Source organism: Panthera pardus, unplaced genomic scaffold, assembly GCF_024362965.1.
Source record: "Panthera pardus isolate Hobbes unplaced genomic scaffold, ASM2436296v1 HiC_scaffold_24, whole genome shotgun sequence".
Taxonomy (NCBI): Eukaryota; Metazoa; Chordata; class Mammalia; order Carnivora; family Felidae; genus Panthera; species Panthera pardus.
The window spans coordinates 10,490,312-10,515,731 of NW_026526810.1; the positions used below are offsets into that span (position 1 = coordinate 10,490,312).

The following is a 25,420-nucleotide window of genomic DNA, read 5'->3' on the forward strand; positions in this document are numbered from 1 at the left end:
TGCTCTCTCTTACTGTCTACAAGGTTGTGTTATATGCAGAGTTGAAGATTCTGTATCAAGTATTCCTGTCCGTGCGGTATTTTGCTTATCACTGTGGGATGGATTTGAACACCACTGATTGATATTTTCTTTGAGCTTCGGTGGAAATCAGTTCATTCCATTATGGGGCATATATAAAAAAATTACATTCCCCAAAAGGGTCATGAGATACAAAAAGGTTTCTGGAATATTTAAAACCTAAGATGAGAGAACCAAAAAGTGGGGCACTTGGGTAGCTCAGTCTAAGCATCCGACTTCAGCTCAGGTCATGATCTCACGGTTCATGAGTTCAAGCCCAGCATCGGGCTCTGTGCTGACAGCTCAGAGCCTGGAGCCTACTTTGGATTGTGTCTCCTCCTCTCTCTGTCCCACCCCCACTCTCACTCTGTCTCTCTCCCTCAATAAAATCAATAATAAACATTACCAAAAAAAAAATCTGAACCAAATAGCATTTTTAAATCATTCACTCTTCATATTTTCCCCTATAAAACTAGGATAGGAAAGAAGAGGAAAGCATGTAAGAAGCAGCAAGTATCAGCTTTTATTTAAGTGTGTGTTATGATCTTTGCATGGAGCTCACTTAATTTTTGCACAAGCTCTTTTGGGTGTATTAGAGGGGAGAGATGCTTCCTCTGTCATGTCCCATTTTGTGTCCTTGACTCAGAATGAATCACTGTCTCTAGAGGCTGTTGCCTCCAACTCTTTTCTGTACAATTAAACTATAGAAAAGTGTTAGTGCCTTTTGCTGCATGCCAAGGAGAATTCTCTCTTAATTGGCCTTCTGCTGTAGGGCCACACTTCCAAATATGTCACCTACTAATAATTAGAATAATAATAACTGCCATATATTGGAGGTGTATGACAAGGGTTCTGCTTGATAATTTAGAAACTTCATTAGTAATTCTCACTGAACTTAAGAGCCAGCATGATTGTCTCCTTTATATGGTTAGGGAAAACTGAGGACACTCACTTAGTAAATAGAACGGTATTCTGACCCAGATTGTCGGACTCCAAGACTGTGTTCTCACTCCATGAATTAGTATATTCTACTCTTTCCTGCTGCATAAGCTCAAGTAAACCATCTTTCTTTGAGTCCCACGGGGGCTCTGAAACTTGGGCTTTTTGCACTTTATCAATGTAGTTTCACTTTTTAAAAAAAATTCCAGAGTTTTCTATATGCCTTTAAAGTCTACAGATGTCTATTTGTGATGACGGGAGATTTGTAGGCACGTCAGAGAAGTAGTAAAGGAATCTAGAATAGGAAGTTTTGGGATAATGCTGAGGCCTTTTTCATTGCAAGTGGATTCTGGTATTTCTCTCTCTATTTTTCCCATGTGTGTTCTTTAAATGTATAGCCTTTAATACCAGTATATATGTGTATACACATTTACTAAAGTAGCAGGACACATGTTTTGGCAAGTGTATGTTCTTAGGCTTAAAAGAAATATTGTGTAGTGATTTAAATTTCACAGGTTACTTCTACTTTAATTTGTCATAACAACCTGGTAAGGTTGAGGGACTGGGCACTATTATGCCATTGAACATCTTGCTTGGCTAATAACTGAAAGAACAGACAGGTAAAATATGAGCAGACAATTCACACACACACACACACACAAAAGTAAAAAATGGCCCTCAGACATATTTGAAAACATCTTCAAATATGTCCACAATCATAATTAAAGAAATGCAAATTAAAACAATGCCGAGATATCATTTCTCACCTATCAGAACGACACAAATTTGTAAAGAGGATAACATGTTTTAAAAGTTGGCAAGACTGTGAGAAAGGCAATGCCTTCGTATGTTGCTGGAGGGAATGCAAATTGGTAGAACCCTCTGGAGGGAAATACCAAGAATCTACCCATCTTTTGACACAGGTGGAGATGTATACACGGATTCACGTATATCCATGTGTTTTATAGCTCTGTCCACTGAGAGATCCTAGAAGCAGTGGCACCCCCCACAGGACCGAGCATGCGTGGCTCAGATCTTGGTTTATAAACACTGTACCCCAATAAAAGGAGTGGAGGCTCCTTGGAGAAGTAGTTGATTCCTGGGCTAGAGGAAGGAAAATACAAGCTGAGCTTAGAACATCTTGTGCCAGAAAGTAAGGAAGTGCTCAAAAAAGGATGAAAACCTGGGGGCCTGGGTGGCTCAGTTGGTTAAACGTCCAACTTTGGCTCAGGCCATGATCTCAGGGTTTGTGGGTTTGAGCCCCACGTCAGCCCCACTGCTGACAGCTCAGAGCCTGGAGCCTGCTTCGGATTCTCTCTCTCTCTCTCTCTCTCTCTCTCTCTCTCTGTGCCTCTGCCCTGCTCACTCTGTCTCTCAAAAAAATGAGTAAACATTAAAAAAATTTTTTTAAAAAGGATGAAAACTTGTTAGAAGAGCCTATGAGCCAACTTTAAGCTGCTCCTAATTGCCAAAGCTGGAACATTTTGACCAATACAAAATCATAATAGTATTGGGATTTTAATCCTTATGATAAAATAAATATCCATGAATCCATACTGATATCAAAATCAGTCAGATAGGGGCAACTGAGTGGCTCAGTCTGGCTAAGCATCTGACTCTTGGTTTCAGCTCAGGTCATGATCTCACAGCTTCTTGGGTTCAAGCCCCATATTGGGCTCTGTGCTGGTAGTGCGGAGCCTGCTTGGTATTTTCTCTCTCTCTCTCTCTCTCTCTCTCTCTCTCTCTCTGCCTCTCCCCCTCTCCCTCTCTCTCTGCCCCTCCTCCACTTGTGCTATTTCTGTCTCCCTCTAAATAAATAAATAAACTTAAAAAAATCAGTCAAATACATAAATGGGAAGGAAGGGAAGGCTCTTCCTTACCAAATTGCACTTAATAAATGTAGACAGAAAGATGGTATAGCATTAGATAAATACCGTGCAGTAATTATTGCAAACCAAGATCCATTGTTGGATGCTGAAATTAATATCCAAGATTTGAGGAGGAACAGGACATTTCCATAGCCTTGGGGTTGCAGTAATGTGAAGACTTGACCTGTGACTTGGAGGGGCTACTTCCAAGATGGCTCACTCGCATGGCTGCTGGCCATGGGCTCAATTCTTCTCCAGAAATCTGCTGGAAGTCTCTTCTGACCAGGAAGTTGTCTTCCTCCAGAATGAGTGATCCAAGGCAGAAAGCAAAGAGGAAGCCACAATGCCTTCTGTGGCTTACTGTCTGCAGTCACATACCATTTCTGCCTCTTCTTTTTGTTAGATATCGTTAAGCCACCACACTGGGGAAGGGCATCTCTAGCCAGCAGCCCGGAAGTTATTTTTTCTCCCTGAGAGTTGCCACTTCCTCTTTTGTTGACTCCCAGCACTGCCATCTTTGCTTCCTCTTTTTGTGTCTTTCTCTAGTGCTAGTCCCGGACAGGATTATCGGGATTATGATAGGACTAGCAGTGGGAAGGAGGAGGCAATATGGACTCTTCCCCACCCGATGCCACAAGGAGCCCTTCTTACCTCAGTCTTCTATCACCCCTCCCGCCTTCTGTAACAGAGTGTCCAGAACCCAGCTGTGAATCCATAAAGCTTCTATAAGCCACTTTCTAGGGCAGTGATTGTACTGACAGTTCTCTTTTTTCCTGTCCGTCTTCATCTGTATTACTACATACTCTCATCTCTATCCCCAAGGCCTACCACAGTGCCTGCAAGGTCCTTCATGGGTAAGTGGTTTTCTCTTGAGATGTAAATATACTTAAGAACACCCTAATTTAGCTCTCTGGGTCCCCCCAGTCTTTCCCAAACTGCAGAACTGCAGGGAAGAGATATACTTCAGAAGCCTGTTGCCTGTTTGCACAAACAGAACTCCAGAAAATTTTTCAAAAATGATGCTCTTGCTTCAGGGAGTAGAGGGTTAGCAAGGCTGCTGAGGACTCTTTCTGTGGCAGTGAAGACAAAGAGCCCCACCCAGTGAGTGCTAGGAGTGGAAAGGAAGGTGGTTGAATATTCTTGGGCACATGGTAGGCAGGAAGGGATGTCCTTAGCACTTGGAAGTGTCTCTACTGCCTTCGTTAACTCTGTGCCTCATCTCTTCACCGAGTCCCCCCTCCGGTCTTGGCTCCCCCATTGCCCAGCTGCTTCTGGAAAACATCTGGATTCTGTCTCTTTCGGCACACCTGTTCCTGTTGCAGACCCCTCTTTTTGGGCCCCCCATTCCCGGTACATACTATTAAATAACAAAAATTCAACTGAGTCAGTTTGAAGATCTAATTGGCTTAAGTGATAACGGGGCAGTATTCCATCTAGCAAGTAGAAAGGAGTTCTGTCAGGCTGTAGAAAAGAAAAAATCTTTAAAGGCAGAGAGGGAGCAGTAAAAAGGAAATTATTAGGAAAGAATGCATTGTTTCAGGCAAGATTGCCCCGCTAAGGGGAACGGATGGGGTCTATCAGTAAATTTCCTGGTGCTGACCAGGAAATTCCATGTTGACTCGTTAAAGGGTACATTCCGGGGTGGGGGTGGGGGGATTGAAACTGCAGTTAGGTTAGGTATTAAGCCCCCGTTTGGTGACGTGGCCGAGCATAAGTGACTCCATTCTGGGCCTGTGGTTTTCTTTTTAACAAGGCCCATTCCCGTCCTTACTGGCCTTGTCCACCATGCTTTCATACCTCACTAGGGGACTGAGATTTAGAGTTCCCTTTTCTTCTTCCTCTCCCTGCAGCATTGGACACTTGTTCCTTTCCTACATCAGCCTAGCTCCAGAGACTTCAGCCCAGCCAGGGCCTGATCCCTCGCCCTGCCCCACTTCTGCTGTTCCCATCTCTCTGCCCGGGGCAGGTGAGACACTGGTTAATACAGGGGTAGAACTAAGCTGGTCTAGGCTGATCTGCCAACTTTCCATTGGAGGAAGATGAAACTGAATGAAGACCTACAACAAACATTACTCTTCAATTAAAATTGTTTATAAAAAGTCATAGAAGTTCTGTGTGGGAAGGAAATTTAATAATATTCAATTCCCATTTATCTCATCTTACAGTTTGAGAAATCAAGGTCCAGGTGGGTTAGGTAATTTTTCTACAGTCACGTTTTCTTTCTTTTTTTTTTTTTTTAATGTTTATTTATTTTTGATAAAGAGAGAGCATGAGCAGGGGAGAGGCAGAGAGAGAGGGAGACAGGATCTGAAGCAGGCTCTGTTCTGACAGCAGCAAGCCCAAATATGGGGGCTTGAACTCATGAACCGTGAGATCATGACTGGAGCCAAATTCAGACACTCAACCAACTGAGCCACCCAGGTGCCCCATACAGTCACGTTTTCTGATGCACAATAATCTATGTGAGCTTGGTTTCATATGCAGAGTTCAATGAAATCTATAACAGTTTGTCTTCCAGAATAGAAACTTTGAATTATTCTGATATTATGGATTACATTTTACATTTCACATTGTGCTAGTATATAGTTATGGGAATTACAGTTCTTCTCTTTCTAATCCAGATTTAGGTCGATCTCGAGAACTACAATACGTATACGTGGATAACAACATTCACCTGAAAGGCTTGCCATCCTATCTGTACAATAAAGTCGTCGGGTGCAGTGGGTAAGGCTGATTTCATATTTTATACTATAGCTAAACTCTTTTCCACGCTCATTTCTATTTCATTTTTTGGTCCTGATGTAACTTAGAAATAGGTGAACTTTGGATAATCATGTTTGATTTTGTCTTTGGCCTTAATAATGCTAAACCAAACACCTTTTGAAACTAAGAATATCGGGCAATCAATTTGCAGTATTATACTTCAAGTTCAGTTAGTAAGCAAGTTGTTTATTATTTTCCAGTCAAAAACGAATCCATGTATACTATTAAAAACTCAGTAGTATCAGTCACTGAAACTGGAGGAATCAGCATGAACTTAAAAGCTTCTGCACTCCACCGCAGTGACAGTTTTACTCCAGGAATAGCCCTAGTATCTAGAACTTGACCATTTCGAAATATTTAGAATGCAACATTTGAAATAGTCCCTTAATACGAAATCATGATTCTGGCAACCAAAACAGATGTTTCAGTTCAAGGAAAGTGATAGGCTTTTATTTTCAGAGCAGCAATAATCTTTCCTTCTCAGTCAGGCTTTTAGAAAAGCAGTTTCAGCTTTTTATTTTCCTTTATTTTGTTTTACTTATTTTTGAGAGAGAGAGAAAGAGAGAGAGACAGAGCGTGAGTGAGGGAGGGTCAGAGAGAGAGAGAGAGAGGGAAACACAGAATTCTGAAGCAGCTCCAAGCTCTGAGCTGTTGGGGCTCTGAGCCCCAACGTGGGACTTGAACTCACAAGCCGTGAGATCATGACCTGAGCCAAAGTTGGATGCTTAACCAACTGAGCCACCCAGGCGCCCTTCAACTTCTTCTTCTATAAGAGTGAGACAGAACCACCTTAAGATGTTTCCTAGAGTGGTATGGGATTAATATAGGACAACTTGGCTACCAGAACCTGCTTTTAACTGGCCTAACTTTACTCACATAAACAGCCAAAGAATATTTGGGAGATCTTTGAGGCTACTTAGCCCATATATTTCACTCTGTCCTTGTAATCCTGACACCCTGCGTAACCTGGTTCATACTATATGTAGTTCTGGCAAGAACGATGACAATAAGCTTGTACACAGAGAACAGCCACTCCCCTGTTGGCCTGGCTCCAGAGGATGGGCTCTGAGCAGTGATGGCCCCAGAGAGGGCATTCCTAGGAATAACAGCCTTCCCTTAGGAAAAATTATACACTTGTTATCTTGGAAGAGCCTTTGATGATGCTTCGAAGTGCGCACGTAGGCTGATGAAATACAAGCCCAGAGATGTAGTTCAGAACCTTCTGTGAAGCAGAGATAATAGAATGTGTGGTGGAGTTTTTAGCTTGGTGATTTTTCGACAGCTGATTATGTGACAGCTGTGATACTACTCAGTCATTAATCCTAATGAGTTCTTAAATGATCTGTAATACAGCCTAATTCTTCCAAGTGGTAAGTAAAATGCCCTCCCTTACCAAGATACACAGAATGATGCAAGCAGGCTCCAAGGCTGAAGGCAGTTTTCCCCCCACCTAAGCCTTCAGAGACTGCACAGAAGTCTCTACCACAATTAAGGAACAGCTTTTACTTAAGATAAAGAGCCTTCTACTTTGGTGTATAGATATGGATGTTATTGACTGTGCTGAATACGGAGACACTTTTTCATGTTTACCTTGGTATCTGGTAGCAGAAGTAGTGAATTTTATAAGAGCTCCAAATCTTTGAGAATATAAATAATAGGGCAAAATATGCAAATTATTAGCCAGTAGTCTACCTTTATTATTACTATTAACACCTTCCTGTGGAAGTAGTGGTAAGAAAAATATTCAGAGGACAGTATCAGACAATCGGTTTTGTAATCTTAGTAGTTTTTGGCGTATAGGTAGTCCCACTTACAGATGAACTGTGATCCAAAAGGCATATTTAGTCTGTGGTTTTACTCAGAATGCATTTCTCACTACGATCAATTCAGGTGGTTATATTCCTAGCCAACTTATTAAAAAGTCATTTAACCCCATTTTGCACCCCCCCAAAATTCCATGATATTTTATGGCAAAATGTACTCAGAATTCTTTTTTTTTTTTTAATGTTTATTTTTGAGAGAGAGTGTGTAAGGGGAAATGCAGAGAGAGAGGGGGACAGCGGATCTGAAGCAGGCTCCACGCTGACAGCAGAGAGCTCCATGTGGGGCTCAGACTCACGAACCATGAGATCATGACGTGAGCTGAATGAAGTCAGATACTCAGTCACCTGAACCACCCAGGCAACCCTGTACTCAGAATTCTAATAGATGGTGGTTACTGAAGGTTTGGCAACAGAATTAAGGGACCCCCTTCACTTTCTCTGTCTTGTTGAATATATGCAAAGGGACTCCCCTATTCCAAGTCAAAGTGGCGGGGGGTGGCGCTGGGAGAAGGAAGGGCAAAGAGAACAAGGATCTGAGGTGAACCTAATATAAAGAGCAAAAGGGTTTTTGAGGCCTAGAAAGTGTGCTTCTTGATTCTGAACAAGGATCTTGGTTCACTTAGTTCATTCAGTGAATGTTTATTGAGCAACTGCTGTGGTCATATGTCAGACAATGGCCATACAGTGATGAGTAAAACCATATAATCTAACCAGGGATCCAAATAAACAATAAATAATTGATCAGACTTGGTGCTAATTCTCTTTAAGGAGATGATAGTCAAGCAGAGAACCTAAGGTTCAACATGCTTGGTTCTCCACTGCTCTCACATGTTGCTTCTTAGATACAGGCCTGGAATAGAAGGGCACAGTGGCTTCTGCTGTACCGCACCATATCTGAAACAATTACATTCCCTCTTCCGATGGAGAGAGAGTCTAAGAGAATTAGAGCAACAGAGCAGAATGAACACAGCTTTGGGGACTTGTGGCACAATATAAAAAAAATCTACTATGTGTAAAATTCATATCGCAGAAGGAAAATACAGAATCAGATATAAAATTATAAACAGATATAAATACAGCAAATAACAAATGTCATACAGTTTCAAGAAACCTCAGAAGTCTCACACAGTTATCTTTGGTGGAAATAAAGTTAGCACCTCCTTATAAGATGTTCATTTATTTGTCATATAATTATTCATCAGTAACTAGCAAGTCAGCCCTGTGCTAAGAATTGTGGAAAAAAACAAAGATAACTTGGATGTTAATCCTAATACATAAAATGACTGTAATACAAAAAATAAATACCTTAAGAGAGGTAGAGTGATAGATAGTGTAGAGCACGGGAATATCTTGTGACCTAGCCTTGAAGTTACACACGGTCATTTCTGTTTTATCCTATTGATTACACAGGTAACTCCTACTCACTGGGGGAGGAGACTTCTTAAGGGAGCGGATACTAGGAGGGGAGGTCGTGGGCGCCATCTTGGAGACTGGCCATCACAGCTTCCTTGCATCCACTGCTCTTTGCTAGTTTCATGGAAAAGTATGGTTTTTATTTTGTCTGGGTCTCTCTGATTGTTACTATAGGAGTAAATGTCTTCAGTTCTTCTGTATTTTACCTACAAAGAGAAGTCCCTCCCATTAGAATTTTAGAGAATGGTAATTGGCACATTTGCCTATTTGAGAGAACTTAATGGTAAAAGTTATCCTATACCAGTTATTTTTTTCAGTTGTCTGATCATATGTGGAAAAGAAAACTGAGCCACTGCTTTGCTTTTCCTTTTGTAAAAACAGCTGGATTGGGGTGCAGGTTGGTTAAATGACTTGATTAATAGAACCACTTAAGGTAACAGAATTGTTTATATGAGAAATGCATTCTGAGTTCCGAGTTAACCCAGCAGTCTAGAAAAATAGCCTTTATATTACAGTCTATTTTTATGTAGTGGCTGCTCCCCATCTAATAACAAGCAATATTAGATACCTGAACCACACTTTGGGGCAAGCACAAAACAGTGTAGCTACAGATAAAAATACCAAAGAGAGACTTTTCAGTTTGGTTCCAACAAAGTAATTAATTGTTTATGAAAACAAAAACGTTAACACTCCTTTCTAGTTTTAGAGGAATATAACAGAATCCAGCATCTTCACAGTATAACTTTCACAGTGTCCAGGACACAACCCAAAATTACATTTGAATAATTAAGGAAAAATGTGACCTATTCTCAAGGGAAAAGAAAATCAGCAGAGACCAACCTGCTTGAGAGGACCCAAAATGTTGGCCGATGAGGATTTTAAAAGAACTATTCTCAATGAAGTAAAGAAAAATAAGTTTGCAGTGAATAAAAGACCAGGGAAAAAAAGAAACTATACAAAAGAAACAAATGGAAATTCTAGAGTTGAAATACAATATCTGAAATAAAAACTTGATGGGCTTAAGAGTAGAATGGGTGTAACAGAGGAAGAGGCAGTGAGCTGGGAGGTAGAACAATAGAAATCATTCAGTGTGAGGAACAGAGAAGAAGGATTGAAAACAAAAATGAACACACAGCATCAGGGATCTGCCAGACAATGTAGAAAAGCCTGATAGAGGTATAATTGGTGTCCCAGAAGGCACAATTTTTTCCTCATTTTTCTCTTAACTAAGAGAAATGCCTCAAAAATGTTTGAAGAAATCACATCTGAAAATTTCCTAAATATGATGCAAGACCTAAGTTCACATTTTCAATGGGCTCAGCGAACCCTAAGCAGTATAAATTATGAAGAAAACAATGCCTAGGCAAAGCTACTGCAAACCAAAGATACAATGAGGTAACACCTCACACCTGTCAGAATGGCTAAAATTAACAACACAAGAAACAACAGGTGTTGTTGGCAAGGATGTGGAGAAGGGGGAGCTCTCTTCTGCTGTCAGTAGGAATGTAAACTGGTGCAGCCGCTCTGGAGAACAGTGTGGAGGTCGCCGAGAAACTAAAAACAAGGGGTGTCTGGGTGGCTCAATCAGTGGGGCATCCGACTTAGGCTCAAGTCATGATCTCACAGTTTGTGGGTTTTAGCCCTGTGTAGGGCTCTGTGCTGACAGCTCGGAGCCTGGAGCCTGCTTCAAATTCTGTGTCTCCCTTTCTCTCTGACCCTCCCCTGCTCACATTGTCTCTCTCTCTCTTTCTCTCTCTCTCAAAAATAAAGGAACATTAAAAAAAAAAAAGAAACTAAAAATAGAACTATCCTATAATCCAGCAATTGCACTGTTAGGTATTTACCCAAAGGATACAGATTCCAAGGGGTTCATGTACCTCATTGCTCAAAGCAGCATTATCAACAATAGCCAAACTATGGAGAGAGCCCAAATATCCATCTACTGATGAATGTATAAAGAAGAAGTGGTATGTATATACAATGGAATATTACTCAGCCATCGAAAAGAATTAAATCTTGCCGTTTGCAATGAGGTGTATTGAGCTAGAATGTATTATGCTAAGTGAAGTAAGTCAGAGAAAGACAAATAGCATATGATTTCACTCACATGTGGAATTTAAGAAATGAAACAAATGAACACATGGAAAGGGATGGGAAGAGAAGAGAGAGGGAAACAAACCACAAGAGACTCTTAATGATAAGGAACAAACTGCAGGTTGTTAGAGGAAGGTAAGTGGGAGATGGGCTAGATGGGTGATGAATCCTAAGGAAGGCACTTGTTATTATGAGCACTGGGTGTTGTATATAAGTGATGAATCACTGAATTCTCCTCCTGAAACCAATATTTGACTGGATGTTAACTAACTAAAATTTAAATTAAAAAAAAATCAAAGATAAAAAGATCTTGAAAGCAACCAGAGAAAAATGACAAATTACGTACAAAGGAATCATTCAGAAGAATGTTACCTTCTCATCAGAAACCGCGAAGGCCAGGAAACAGGAGAACAACATTTTAAAAGTGCTAAACGACAACAGCAAAAAAACAGTCAGCCTAGCAGCCAGCACAAAAATACTTCTCAAGAATAAAAGCATAATAAATGCATTCTCAGACCGAACGAAGCTAAGCCTTAAATGAGGCCCTGACAAAATGGCAGACTGTATTCAGACCAAGGCCCATTTTCTCTGGGTTGCAGTGTGTGTCCTTCTCCTTCCACTTCTCCTTTCCTTTCCCTGTAATTTAAGCTGGGAAAAAAAACTTTTTTGCTAAAGGGAGGGTAAATCTAGTAGCTGTTCCCACAATAATGAACATGCAAATGACATCATGTACTATCTAAGGAATTCCAAGATCATCATTTAGGTGCTTTTGGTAAGAGAATTTTATTATTTTAACATGTTAGGTGAAATAAGTGTGACAATGCACACAAGTTAATGTGCTAAATGACATACATGTTCTGGAACATAATCTTAGTGGCACAAAGATGTCACCATTCACATAGCTTATTTAGGGTTAAATGTTGAACGGCAGCTCCGAAAACATTGAGTTGAAAGAAAATTGTGTGATAATTGCTGTAAACTATCTGTATAATTAAGCCAAAAGTACTAACATTTGTGACAGATTTTAACTCATTTTTATAACTCACTTAAGGATTCAGATACATAATTTTTTTTTTTTTGGTAACCGCCTTGGTATTTCATCTAAAGTGATAAAAACTACTGAGTTGGAAATCAAAGATGCCAAGGCTTCATAATTGCCAGCTAATAATTATTTCATTGTAAACTGAGACATATATGGGGCTCCCGTCCCTCCTTACTGGCAATTCATTTCATAATCACCTCCTTTTTTTTTTTTTTAAGTGTATTTATTTGTTTTGCGAGAGAGAAAGCAGAGAAGGGGCAGAGAGAGTGGATGAGAAAGAATCCCACGCAGGCTCCGCGCTGTCAGCGCAGAACCCACCATGGAGCTCAGTCCCATGAATCGTGAGATTGTGATCTGAACCCAAACCAAGAGTTGGACACTCAGCTGACTGAGCCACCCAGGTGCCTCCGTAACCACTTCTTATTGAGATGTGCAACACTAGCTTTCCAGCCTGCTCTCCCACTTGCCATTCTCTTCCATGGGCCAGACATTCTGGCCAGAGGGAACTGTGTGTTTAACCCTGTGCGCCCTGCACATTCACAGAGCTGAATCCCTGTTCCCTTTCCCTGGAATATCATGGTGCTAATATTAATTTGGAACAATAGATTCCTTCACAGCAACATCTAGACTGATGTTTTGATTCAGAAATTCTACCATCGCACTGTGTATTGTGGTATGCTACCAAAAGAATCACTTATTGTAAGAATAGGAAACAAGAACAGCTATAAACATTGCTTTACCTGTTTTGTGTGCCAAGGAAGTGTGCTCGCTGATTTTATCTGCGTCTTGCACATCATCTTCCCAGCATCCCTTGCGATGTTTGCCCCATTTTAGAAATGAAGAAACTGGAGCTCAGAGAGATTAAGTAAACTGCCCCAGGTCACAAAGCCAGGTGGTATAGAGTTATCATCTGCTTCATTGTCCATACTCGTAACCTCTGCACTGTGCACACTGCCTCCAACTTTGGTCTAGAGTCACCTCTGTATGTTTAAGCCCCTCTGCTAGCTCCTTGAGAGCAGAGACGGAAAATACCTTTCTTGTTCCTGCATCATTTCATGTAATAGGGGTGTAGGATATTTCATATCTGATGAGATCAAGGGAGGTTGGCCATCCCCAGCAGAAAGGTCCCCTAACTCATGTAATCTCATCCCTTATAGCTTGCATTGTTTTTTTTTTTAATGTTTTATGTTTATTTATTTTCTTAGAGTGCATGTGTGCATGAGTGAGGTAGAGGTAGAGAGAGGGGGAGGCAGAGAATTCCCAAGCAGTTTTTGTGCTGTCAGCACAGAGCATGACGCGGGGTTCGAACTCATGAACCCGTGACATCATGACCTGAGCCAAAATCAAGAGTGTGATGCTTAACCAACTGAGCCACCCAGGCACCCCTGCCTGCATTCTTCATAGCGGCAGCTTGTCTCCAGCATGAAGCAGAGAAGGCATTTAATAGACGTGTCATAAAATGAATTTAATTAGCTTTTTATATCCAGTGGTGAAGAGTAGGAACTTCTGCTAAAAGAATTGTCCAAGGGAAATTAGATTCCATATAAAATGAGGATCCACTTACTTGTTAATGTGAGCCTTTTCAGCAGTTTCATTCAGATACTTGTCTTTTTAATTATGGGAGATGAGGAAAGCATTAGGAAAAATCTGGCTTTCAGTTTTCTACACCTTTATTTGTTACTCTGTATCGTTAAATTCTTTGGGAAGTGTCCATGTATAGCTCATGCACAATTGTATTAAGAAGCAGCAGCTGTTAAGGCAACAAGAGCGTGAAGTAAATAATTCACAAATGACTTGCTTGTTTTTTACTCTGCATTTGCATTGTTTTATGGTTCTGCCCAGGGTTCTCATACTACAGTGTAGCTGTAAAGTTTGGAAGCAAATCATATTATTTTACCTTGTGTATTAGCCAGGGTTCTCCACAGCAACAGAACCAATAGGAAGTGTGTGAGGGTGAAGGGGAGAGGGAGATTGATTTGTTTTGAGGAATTGGCTCATATGATTGTGGGGGCTGGCAAGTCAGAAAGCTCCAGGGCTGGCTGGACACCCAAGGAGGAGTTGATGTGACAGCTTGAGTCTGACGGCAGTCTGGAAGGGGACCTCAGTCTTTCTCTCCTAAGGCCTGCAGCTGATTAGATGAGGCCCACCCACATCACGGAGAGTGATCAGCTTTATTCCAAGTCTACCGATTTAAATGTTCATCTCATCCAAAAAATACCTTCACAGAAACATCTGGTCTAGTGTTGGAGCAAATATCTGGCTACCATGGCCTAGCCAACTTAATACAAAAAATTTAATCATCACGCTACATGTAGTATATCATCAAAAGAATCATTTATTGTGGGTTTGCCTGTGCTTCCAGACTTAGTGGCCATACTGCATAATAGCATTTTGGATATGGTCTTCTCATGTTAATTTTGTCTGTATTAGGGAAGAAGCAATGATTATAAAATAAACTTTAGATTCATGTCCTCAACTTCACAGAATGCTTCATCAGGGTAATTTCTTTCTAACCCGCGAAATTCTCCTACCAACCCACAGGTGTGCTGCTACAGACTCTGGTGCTTATGTGATCACATGGGGTGAACAGAGGTTTTTGAAAGCCAGAGGGATAAAGGCAAAGTAAATAGCAAAGGCAGATCTTGCGAAAACTTTCATATAAACTCTGACACTATTTGACAGGCGAGTGTATAGCTGGTTTGCATGAGTGCACCCATACCAGCTGTGAAATTATTGACGGTATTGAAGTATTTCTACCCAAGTTGGTGAAGAGCTATTGGGCGAAGTTCCCTGAGTTCCCCAGCTGCCAGGTCTGCTTCTCCCCTGAGATCTCATAATCCACAACAAAAGGCTAATGACTAACAGAGCACAGGGCTCCAGGACCATGCTTCACCAGCATAAGACCGTTTGGGTTTTGTTTGTTTTAATAAGGTATAATTTGCATACAGTAACAGTCACCTTTTAGTGTACATTCCTGTGAATTTTAACAAATACATGCAGTCATAAAGCCACAACTATAATCAGGATACAGAATAGTTCATTCACCTCAAAAATGTCTTCCCGTGTCCCTTGGAAATGAACCTCTGCCTGCCCACTCCAGCCCCTGGAAACCATGGTCTGTTTTGTGTCCCTATACTTTACCCTTTCCAGAATGTCATGCAAATGGAATAATACAAGCTTTTATAAACATTCATATATAGGGTTTTGTGTGAACATAAATTTTCATTTCACTTGGGTAGGATACCTGAGAATGCATTTGCTGGGTCATATGGTTAAGTGTATGTTTAACTTTATAAAAAACTGAACTGTTTTCCAAAATGGCTGTGCCATTTTGTACTTCCGTGAGCAACTTATAAGAGTTCTTGTCGGTTTGTTTTTTCCCTTTCAGACATGCTAATAAGTAATGATACCTCATTTTAATTTGTATTTCCCTAGTGACTACTGAGGTTGAACATCTTTTCATATGCTTATTTCTGTCCATATATCTTCTTTGGTAAAGCATGTTCCAATCTTTCAGTCATTTTTAAAAAATTGGATTGTTTTAAATTATTGACTTTCTTGAGAGTTCTTTATATATTCTGAATACATGTCTTTCATCAAATATGTGATTTGCACATATTTCCCACCAGTCTGTGGCTTGTCGGTTGTTTTAACAGAATTAACTGGTATATGTTGTAGCACCTCATAGTACCCACCCCTGCCCCCAACACACACGACTCAAGATACATTTAATTTAATCCATAAATAAGACCTTTTCCAAAATCCCGTTTGACAGATTACTGTCATTTTCCTGTATATTCATTTCCCGAAATGTGGCCATCCTGCTGGGTAACCAAATACAGATATTTCTAAGGCTTATTAGGTTGCTAGCACATCTCCTGACCCTGAGACTTGTGATGGACCCCGGTGAGCACCCCCAAGTTATTTTTCTCGCACCATATGGATGACTCAGTGTTCTTTTTCCCATTTCCTTTTTATCTTTTCTCTTTCAGACTTCTTTATCTATGTGTGATGACTCAAAACAACGGATCTGTATTTGGAACTGCTTAGCTATCAGTATGGAAACTGCTAGATAGAAGAGAAACCTTGAACACGAATGAACAGCAGCAGAACACCTATAATACAGTTAGAAAATGTGTAATAGAAACTTCAAACATTGTGGTAGATCATTGGCAAGAGAGGATATCAGAGAAGAGTTTATAAAGGAATTGGATTTGGGATGATGAGTAAGATTTGTATTTGGAGTGACAGGATGTGGAAATTTTCAGGCCCGGTGTGGCCTGTAGACAGGAGTGGCCGTGGTGCATTTTTAGTAAAGACTAAAATGTATTCCCCTGTTCACTATATACTGAGATCAGGACTCAAAATCTCCTCCATCTGTACCTATTCTCTAGGTCAGTGATTCTCAATCAGGAACAGTAATGCTCCACTCCAGGGTGTTTGGAAATGTGTGTAAGTTGGGGAGGGAGTCGGCTTTAAGCCTGGGGTCCCTACTGACATGTGTTAGGATGCTAAATGTCTTGCAATGCACACGAAAGTTCTAAACAGTTAAGAACTTGTGCCCCCACTAAGTGCTAAAAGCACTCCCAATAAGAAGCATTGCCAGTTATTTCATGCCATCACAATTATGCTTTAAATATTATTCATGCATGATTCCCAAATAAAGAAGGCTTCATTCAGCCTGGACCACTCGCCTGACTCTTATATCCAACAGCATCCAGTTGGCATTTCCGCGTAGATGTATACAATTAAATGTTAACGTATCTATAATCAAACTCCTAATTCCCTTATCTCTCAACTCAGTCTTCCGCAGTCTGCTACATCTCAGTCGATAGAAACTTCATTCCTCCAGTTACTCTGCCCAAAAGCTTTGGGGTCTTTGATTTCGCTTTCTCTCACATCCCACAACCAACTCATCACATAGCCTGTTGGTTGTACATTCAAAAATATATTCAGGCTCTTGTCACTTCTTACTACTTCTTTCTGTCACTTTGACCTAAATTACCATCATCTCCCACCTGGATTATAACAGTAGCCTTCCTACTTCTGTCTCAGCCTCCATTAGTCTATTCTCTACATAGTGTCTGGTGATCCTAGCCAAGTCAAAACACAGATCCCGTTTTGCCTGTACTCAGTCATCACTCTTGGCATTCCTTATACTTAGCATAAAAGCCAGAGCCTTGGAAGTGACCTGTGAACATGTACATGACTTGTCTTCTAGGTTACACCTGTGAATTCCTCTCCTATCACTCTCTCCCTTCTAACGTCCACTTAGCCATTTTTGCTCCTCCCTTTCTCTTGAGCACACCAGACTCCTGCCTCTTTGCACCTGTTTTTCCTCTATCTGGAATACTGTTCTCTCAGATTTCTTTTTTTTTTTTTTTCATGTTTATTTATTTATTTTGAGAGAGAGATTTTTTTTCATGTTTATTTATTTTATGAGAGAGAGAGAAAGGATGCAAGCGGAGGAGGAGCAGAGAGAGAGAGAGGGAGAATCCCAAGTAGGCTCCATGCTGTCGGCACAGAACTCCACACGGGACTCGATCTCACAAACTGTGAGATCATGACCTGAGCCAAAATCAAGAGTTGGACACTCAACCAATGTAGCCATCCAGGTGCCCCAGATTTCTTCATAGTCTAACACCACATGTGTTATAGCTCCCATTGAAATTCTCTATCTTCGGGCGCTCCTTAGACATATTAAGAATATGGTTACTGTAAAGTTTGTATGTGATAATTCCATAACCTTACATCTTTTTTAAAATTCTTTTTTTAAATGTTTCTCTTGATTTTATTTTAGACAGTTTTATCTATATTGTACCTAGTTAGTTTTGAGTGCCTGCCAGATGCAGTATATAAGGAACAGTGACATTATGCTAGGCCTCAAATTGCATTATCTCCCTGTGGAGAGGACTCAAGTACGTGTGCCTTTTATCAGTTTATTGCTTCTCAGTTCCAGATCTACCCTTTTCCTTGGGACTGACCCTTGTAGAATTTTTTCCTTTGTCGTTGGTTTATATGAGGCTTTCTCAATAGAGGGCCCTAGAGAGATAGTGCAAGGTCAGAACAGGGGTTTCCTTCCCGCTTCCAGGGTGCTGTTTTCTGTGCAGCAACCAGCAAAAGGATGCCCAGTAACACCTCAGCAGCCTTCACTGTCCAGCTGAAACCCACACTCGCCAGCAAATTTCTCTGCTGTCTTTTTCCTTTGATCAATACATGCCAGGTACATTTTTTATTTGAAAGAACCAGGTTTTGTTTTTATTTATACTTTCTATGTTTTGTTTCCTTTTGATCAATTTCAGTTCTTATGTTTTTCAGTATCCTATCCATACTTTGTATTTATTTTGCTTTGCTTCTCCTAGTCTGTATATCTCTCTCTCTCACACACACACACACACACACACACACACACACACACACACACACATCTCCTGAAACCATCTGTACAATTAAGATCATAAACATATCCATCCCTAAGTTTTCTCATGCCCCTTGATAGTCATTCCTTCCTGCCCTCATCCTGTCTCCAGACAACCACTGATCTGTGTTCTGTTATTATACACTAATTTGTATTTTCTAGAGTTTTATATGAATGAGTTAAATAGCGTACACTCTGTTTTGGTCTGGCTCCTTTCACTCAGCATAAGGATTTGGAGATTTATTCATGATGTAGTGTGTATCAGTAGTTCATTCTGTTTTATTGTTGTATAGAATTCCATTCTATGGATATACCACAGATTGTTTCTGTTTACTTGTTAATGCGCATATGTGTTGGTTCTAGTGTTTGACTTTTTTACAAATAAAGCTGCTATGGACATATGTTAACTGCCTTTTAATGGTCCTAGACTTAAATTTACTTGGATAAATATCTAGGAGAGGAGAGCCTGGACCATATATATCCTTAATTTTTTAGGGAACTGACAAACTTTCAAAAAATAACTGCGCCATTTTACATTCCCACCTGCAATATAAGAGATTTTCAGTTCTTCCCTATTTTTGCCACTTTGGGAATAGTCAGCCTTTTAAATTTATCCACCCTAATTGTTCTGCAGTGATATTTCATTATATTTTTAAATTGCATTTTTCCAGTAAGAGTGTACATCTTTGCTTGTGTTATTTGCCATTCTTATATCTGCTTTGACATAGTGTCTATGTACATCTTTTCCCCATTGTTTTTTTGGATATTTGTGTTTTCATTGAGTTTTGAAAGTTCTTTATAGATTCTGGATACAAATCTTTTATCTTCTGTATACTTTGCAAATATTTTCTCCCAGTCCATGGCTTGTCTCTTCATTGTCTTAACGAGGCCTTTTAAAGAGCAGACATTTTTTATTTTGATGTAGTCCATTGTATCAATGTGTCCCTTTGTGGATCTTGCTTTTGGTGTAACCCAGATCACAACGGTTTTCTCCTCGATTGTCTCCTGGAATTTTTAAGCTTTATGTTTACATTTTGGTCTGTGATTCATTTTGAATTAATTTTTGTATATGGTACAAGTATGGCTAAAGTTCCTTTTTTTTTTTTTTTTTTGCATGTGGATATACAGTTATTCCCACACCATCTGTTAAAAGTACTTTCCTTTCTCCACTGTACCTTTGTTGAAAATTAGTTGTCCTTATATGTATGGGTCTATTTTTAGAAACTCTCCTTGCTCCATTGATCTATTAGTCTGTTTGACAACAACACCATATTGTCTTGATTACCATAATTTTACTGTAAGTCTTAAAATTAGGTAGTGTTAGTCCTCCAAATTTATCTTCCAAATTGTTAGATTATTCTAATTGTTCAGCATTTCTACATAAATTTTAGAACCAGAATTTCAACATATATTTAAAAAGAAAACCTGCTGTGATTTTGATTGTATTAAATTATAGATCAATTTGAGGAGAATTAATATCTTAGCAGTTTTGAGCCTTTAAAACTATGATCACAATAAATATCTTCATTTCTCAGCAGTATTTTGTACTTTTCAGTGTACAGGTCATGGATATCTTTTGTCAAATTTATCCCTAAATATTTCATATTTTTCATTCTATCATGTATGATATTTAAATCTTTTTCAATTTCCAGTGATTATTGCTACCATATAGAGTACAAATAATTTTGTATATTGATCTTGTATCCTCCAAACTTGCTAAGCTCACTTCATAGTTCCAGTAGTTTTGTTGTTATTGTTGTTGTTTTGTTTTTTGGTGGTTTTTTTTGGTTTTTGTTGTTGTTGTTGTTTTGGTGTGTGTAGGTTCTTTTGGACTTTCTACATACACAGTAATGTCTTTGGGGAGGAAAGGCAGTTTTACTTCTTCCTTAAAAAGAATCTAGTTGCCCTTTATTTCTTTTTCTTGCTTTATTACACTGGCTGTAAGCGCTGTACAATGTTAAATAGAAGTAGAGAACAAATATGTTTGTCTTGCTGAACTTATTGGGAAAACAGTCTTTCACCAAGTATAATATTAATTGTTGTTTTGTCATAGATAGCTTTTATCAGATGAATAAACTCCCTTCTATTCCTAATTTGCTAAGAGGGTTTTTTTTTTTTCTTTTCTCCCTGGAATGGGTGTTGGATTTTGTTAGACAATTTTTCTGTATCTGTTGAAATGACTTTATGGTTATTTTTCTTTTAAGTTTTAGTATAGTGATTTACATTGATTTTCTCATATTAGTGCAATCTTAATTAGTAAAATAAACCTCATTTGGTCATAGTAGCTTGATACATTGTTGAATTCACTTTGCTAAAATCTTGTCTAGACTTTTTCCAACTATGTTCAAGAGTGATGCTGGGTTTTGTTTTGTTTGGTTTTGTTTTGTTTTTTTCTCTTGAAGTGTGTTTGTCTGGTTTTTGTATCAGGATAATGCTGGCTTCATAGAATGAGTTGAGAAGTATTCCAACCTTTTAACTAAAATTCAACTTCTTTAAATATAGGGCTGTTCAACTTACCTATTTCTTGAGTGAGTTTTCTAATTTTTATCCTTCAAGGACTTTGTATTAGCATAAAGTTGCTTATTGCCTTTTTATTATCTGTAGAAGTTGGGCAATGTCTCCTTTCTCATTCCTGATATTGGTAATTTGTGTCTTCTCTCTGGTAAGTCTAGTTAGAAATTTTTCAATTTTATTAATCTTTTCGAAGTTCTAGCCTTTAATTGATTTTTCTTTATTATCATCCCATTCTCTATGTCATTGATTTTCTTGATGCTCTTTATTATTTCTTTTTTCTGTTAAGGTTTCATTTGCTCTTTTATTTCCAGTTTCTTGGGTGAGAGCTCTGTGTGTAACATGTTATTCCAGGCAGTAATTAAAATTGTTATTATAATAACCTTTGCTGCCAATTCTAACATCTGTCAGTTCTTGGTTGATTTCACTTACATGATTTTTCTCATTATAGGTCATGTTTTCTCACTTACTGGAAAGCCTGGTAATATTTTACTGGATGCTGGACAGTGTGAATTTTACCACATTGAGTGCTGGGTATTTTTGTATTCATACAACTATTCTTGGTATATGACACAACTAAGTTAATTGGAAACAGTTTTATCTTTTCAGATATGGCTTTTAGGATTTGTTAGATGGGAATGGAATAATGTTCCGTCTAGTGTTAGTTATTCTGCACTACTGAGATAAGACCCTTACATGCACTCTACCTAATGCATCATGAATTATGAGGTTCAAGTCTGATAAGAACAAACACTGTTTTCAACCCTGTATGAGCGGTGGGCACTGTTACCTTTAATATCTTCAGCTGGTTCTTTCTCCAGCGTCGGATAGTTTCCTCACATGCCTGGGCTGATCATTACTCATCTGAATACTTATGGGGGCCTTCTGCAGATCTCCAGAACTCCCTCTTTGTGCATCTCTCTCCTCTGAGGTTCTCTGTCCTGCAAACTCTAGCTGCTTTGGACTCCCTGAACTCTTAGTTCCTTGTCCTCAATTTAAGGTGCCTGCCATCCTGTGACTGATTTCCTCTTCCCTGATTAAACTGTTCTCTTCAGTCAGGTCTGTGCTCAAGTGTCACCTCCTCAGAAAGACTTACTTTGATTAATACAGCTCTCACTCGGGGCGCCTGGGTGGCGCAGTCGGTTGGGCGTCCGACTTCAGCCAGGTCACGATCTCGCAGTCCGTGAGTTCGAGCCCCGCGTCAGGCTCTGGGCTGATGGCTCAGAGCCTGGAGCCTGTTTCCGATTCTGTGTCTCCCTCTCTCTCTGCCCCTCCCCCGTTCATGCTCTGTCTCTCTCTGTCCCAAAAATAAATAAATGTTGGAAAAAAAAAAAAAATTTTAAAAAAAATACAGCTCTCACTCCCCTCTCGCTCTGTTTTATTATAGATTTACCTTCTCACTGTCTGTCTCTGCTCACGATAGTAAGGCCCACTTCTGATCTTACATGTGTACCTAACTGGATTTCATGCTCATATGTATCAAATATCCACAAAAATGTTCATAATAGCCCATCATTGGAAACAGTCCAAATGTTTATCATTACTACACAGCAGTGAAAATGAATAAACTATAGTTCATGCGACAACATGGATGAATCCCAGAAATAGAATGTTGACAAATGGAGCCAGACACAGAAGGTGTCTGTTCAAATAGGCAAAACCAAACAATAATGTTCGAATTTGAAATACCGGTTCCATTTAGGATATGGGTTTTTCCCAGTCAGGGGTTCCCAGAGTGGCCTTCTGAGGTTCTTTCCTTGAGCCAGGTGGAGAAATTGGTTGAGTGAAATCAGTTGAGTCCGATATTGTCTCCTCTGTAAAATCTTCCCTAATTCCCTGAACAGGTGGTCATTCTGTCTTCTCTGAACAAACATTAGAACAATTATACTGTAATTATATTACGTTTTCCAAGGGAAGGAGTCATCTTGGTTTGGTTTGGTTGGTTTGGTTTTTGTTGTTTTGAGTATCTTTGGTGTAGAACTGATGCTCTGGAGACGTCTTCTGGTGGGAGGAATGAGCAAGTGCAGGAACTTCAAACATATGAGCCACTGGCTTCTGCAGCCCATGCCTGTGCCTTCCCATTGCCTGTTTCTAGTTGAGGACAGAGATACTATCTCCTGTTGTATCTGGAGAGCCAAGATTTGTTGGTACCTGTTTGTCATTAGTCTTGACAATGAAAAGACTTGAGACTTAGGTAACCTGGAGGTCAGATAAGGTCAGACTCCTTAGATTTGGCAACCTGGCAACCACAGGAACAAAGCCACCTCTGCCTTCTGGTGGCTACAGGGGATAAGGCATAACTTCGTGTATTCACGAGGCTTCGCTGTGAATATTTTCCCCCACAAGTTTATGGAAGGATCCATCAGAAATCAATCTGCTTTGTAGGGTTTCTTCTCCCACACAAAAATGCTGTGAAACCAAAATACGATAACTCAACAGAGTACTCTTTTTTCCTTTTAATTTTGAAAATTTCAATGAACATGCACTTGGAAAGGGTAATCAAATGAGGATAAATGGAGCTTCCAGAGAAAATTGTGGCGGTCTTGGGAAGGGAAGTTCCTTCAAAGTTTGTCCTTGCTGGAAGTAACTGGCCCTCAGCAGTGCTATAGCTGAGTTCCAACTGATGAGTTTACATTTCTGTGCCAGGCTTTATTAAGGAACCCAGGATAGCATCTGTTCACTTTGAAAAGAATTCTGGCAATTCAGCAGCGTCTTAAGATTTTAAATGTATATTTTGATTAACACATTTTTATTGGCATATATATTCTTTTCCTTTTTTGCTAATACTACTGTGAATGTGTCTTTCTGCAGCTGTGGTGCTCCTATTCAAGTTTCTGAGGTGAAGCTGCTTTCCTTTTCATCGGGGCAACTAACCGTCTTCCTCCCTGCTGAGGTGAAGGCCATAGGGACAGAGAATGATCGCGTCCTGCCTCTGCAAGAGCTGGCCATGAGGAGTCTACATCACACATACCATACTTTCCTTAAAGGTACACGGGGCTTTTCTCTTTTTCTGCCTCTTACTCAGTGAACTTGGAAATTATGTTTTATGCTGCCTACTTTGGTGTCCATTTTTTTTTTATGGGTGGATCCAAATTTACTGTTTTAACCAGTTTTAAATGCCCAGTACAGTGACATGAAATACATTCACATTGTTGTGCAATGGGACTTTTTTTTAATTAAAAAAAAGTTGTAATTTTATCAATGGTGATCCCTTCAGTACCCCCTACTGACACAGGAGCATTTGCTAAAATATGGTCTTCAGTCATAAAGGACAGAGGTTAAAAGTTAAACTATGAGGTTTAGGGGCACCTGGGTGGCTCAGTTGGTTAAGCGGCCGACTTCGGCTCAGGTCATGATCTCACAGTTTGTGAGTTCGAGCCCTGTGTCGGGCTCTGTGCTGACAGCTCGGAGCCTGGGGCCTGCTTCAGATTCTGTGTCTCCCTCTTTCTCTGCCCCTCCCCCAGCTCACACTCTGTCTCTCTCTCTCTCAAAAATACATAAAGATTAAAGAAAATTTAATGTAAACCATGTGGTTTAAATGAAGGAAATTGGTATTTGGGAACATGTATCTGGTGGAAGTGAAAAGCCTGGCAGAGACACTTTTCTTTTGTGGGGGAAAAAAAAAAAATGAAAGGTCTTATCCTCAAAGCAAAGTTGGGTACCTTCCAGCAGAGTGGGTTTTTGCCATGCAGTCTGCTTACATCTGAGAAATTATACACCTGAAGGGGAAGAAATATCAGGAATCTTTGGCACTACCACCACAGCATGTTAACTCTTGGTTTGGAAAGGATTTGGCGGTACATAGATTTCAGAGGTGTTGTGATGTGGGTCTCGGAGACGCTTTGAAAAAGCAGTAGGCCATGTTAAATAAGCTACATTTCAAGTTTTTTAAACTGCTAAATGTTTTGTCTTTGCTTCAAAAAAAAATCCATACGAAAGCATCTAACATCAGTCAGCCTTCTAGAAATGTCTAATACAAAGTTGAGTTGGTTTTTAATACTAGACAGAAAACTGATAATTATTCACCTATGGGTAAGTTCCATTTTTATAAATGGTTATTGGTAAGTCCAGATAGATCTAAAGGATGATAAGATCATTTGTATTTCCTTCCCAAAGACGAGTCTGTAATTTTTAGGTTTTGCCTCATTGTGACCACTTCTCTTTCTTCTGGATGTTTGCCATCGGTGGGAATCAGTGTGCACTTGTGCTCACGATTGTCTGAGCCACTGGGATGTTTTGCTTTCAACGTTGCTTTTGTATCACTCAGGCTCAGCCGAGAAGGAGGCCCCCTCTTTATTAATGACAGCTTTATTAATGAAACAGGGAAAAGCTTGGTTTCATTATTTTTCTTTCTTTGATTTGCTTCCCGCTTTCATTCCTTTCAGTAAATACAATTTAGCTTGAGTAGTGCTAAATGCCCAGTCGATTTTGGGAAGAACTTAATGGAAGTCAGTGTTAGTCTTTGGTGCCAGCCCTTTTTTCTTCTTGGTCT

General features: G+C 39.8%; 1 protein-coding gene across 3 annotated transcripts in view; it reads left to right on the forward strand.

Annotated features, from left to right (window-relative positions):
- The window catches only part of LRRC28 (leucine rich repeat containing 28), a 151,602-nt gene that overhangs the window by 104,697 nt on the left and 21,485 nt on the right, over window positions 1–25,420 (forward strand). For all 3 annotated transcript variants that reach the window (XM_019460128.2, XM_019460129.2, XM_053888758.1), the window contains 2 exons: window positions 5,486–5,588; window positions 23,740–23,915. In XM_019460128.2, the coding sequence (XP_019315673.1) occupies window positions 5,486–5,588; window positions 23,740–23,915 (279 nt within the window). The remainder of the gene's footprint in view (window positions 1–5,485; window positions 5,589–23,739; window positions 23,916–25,420) is intronic.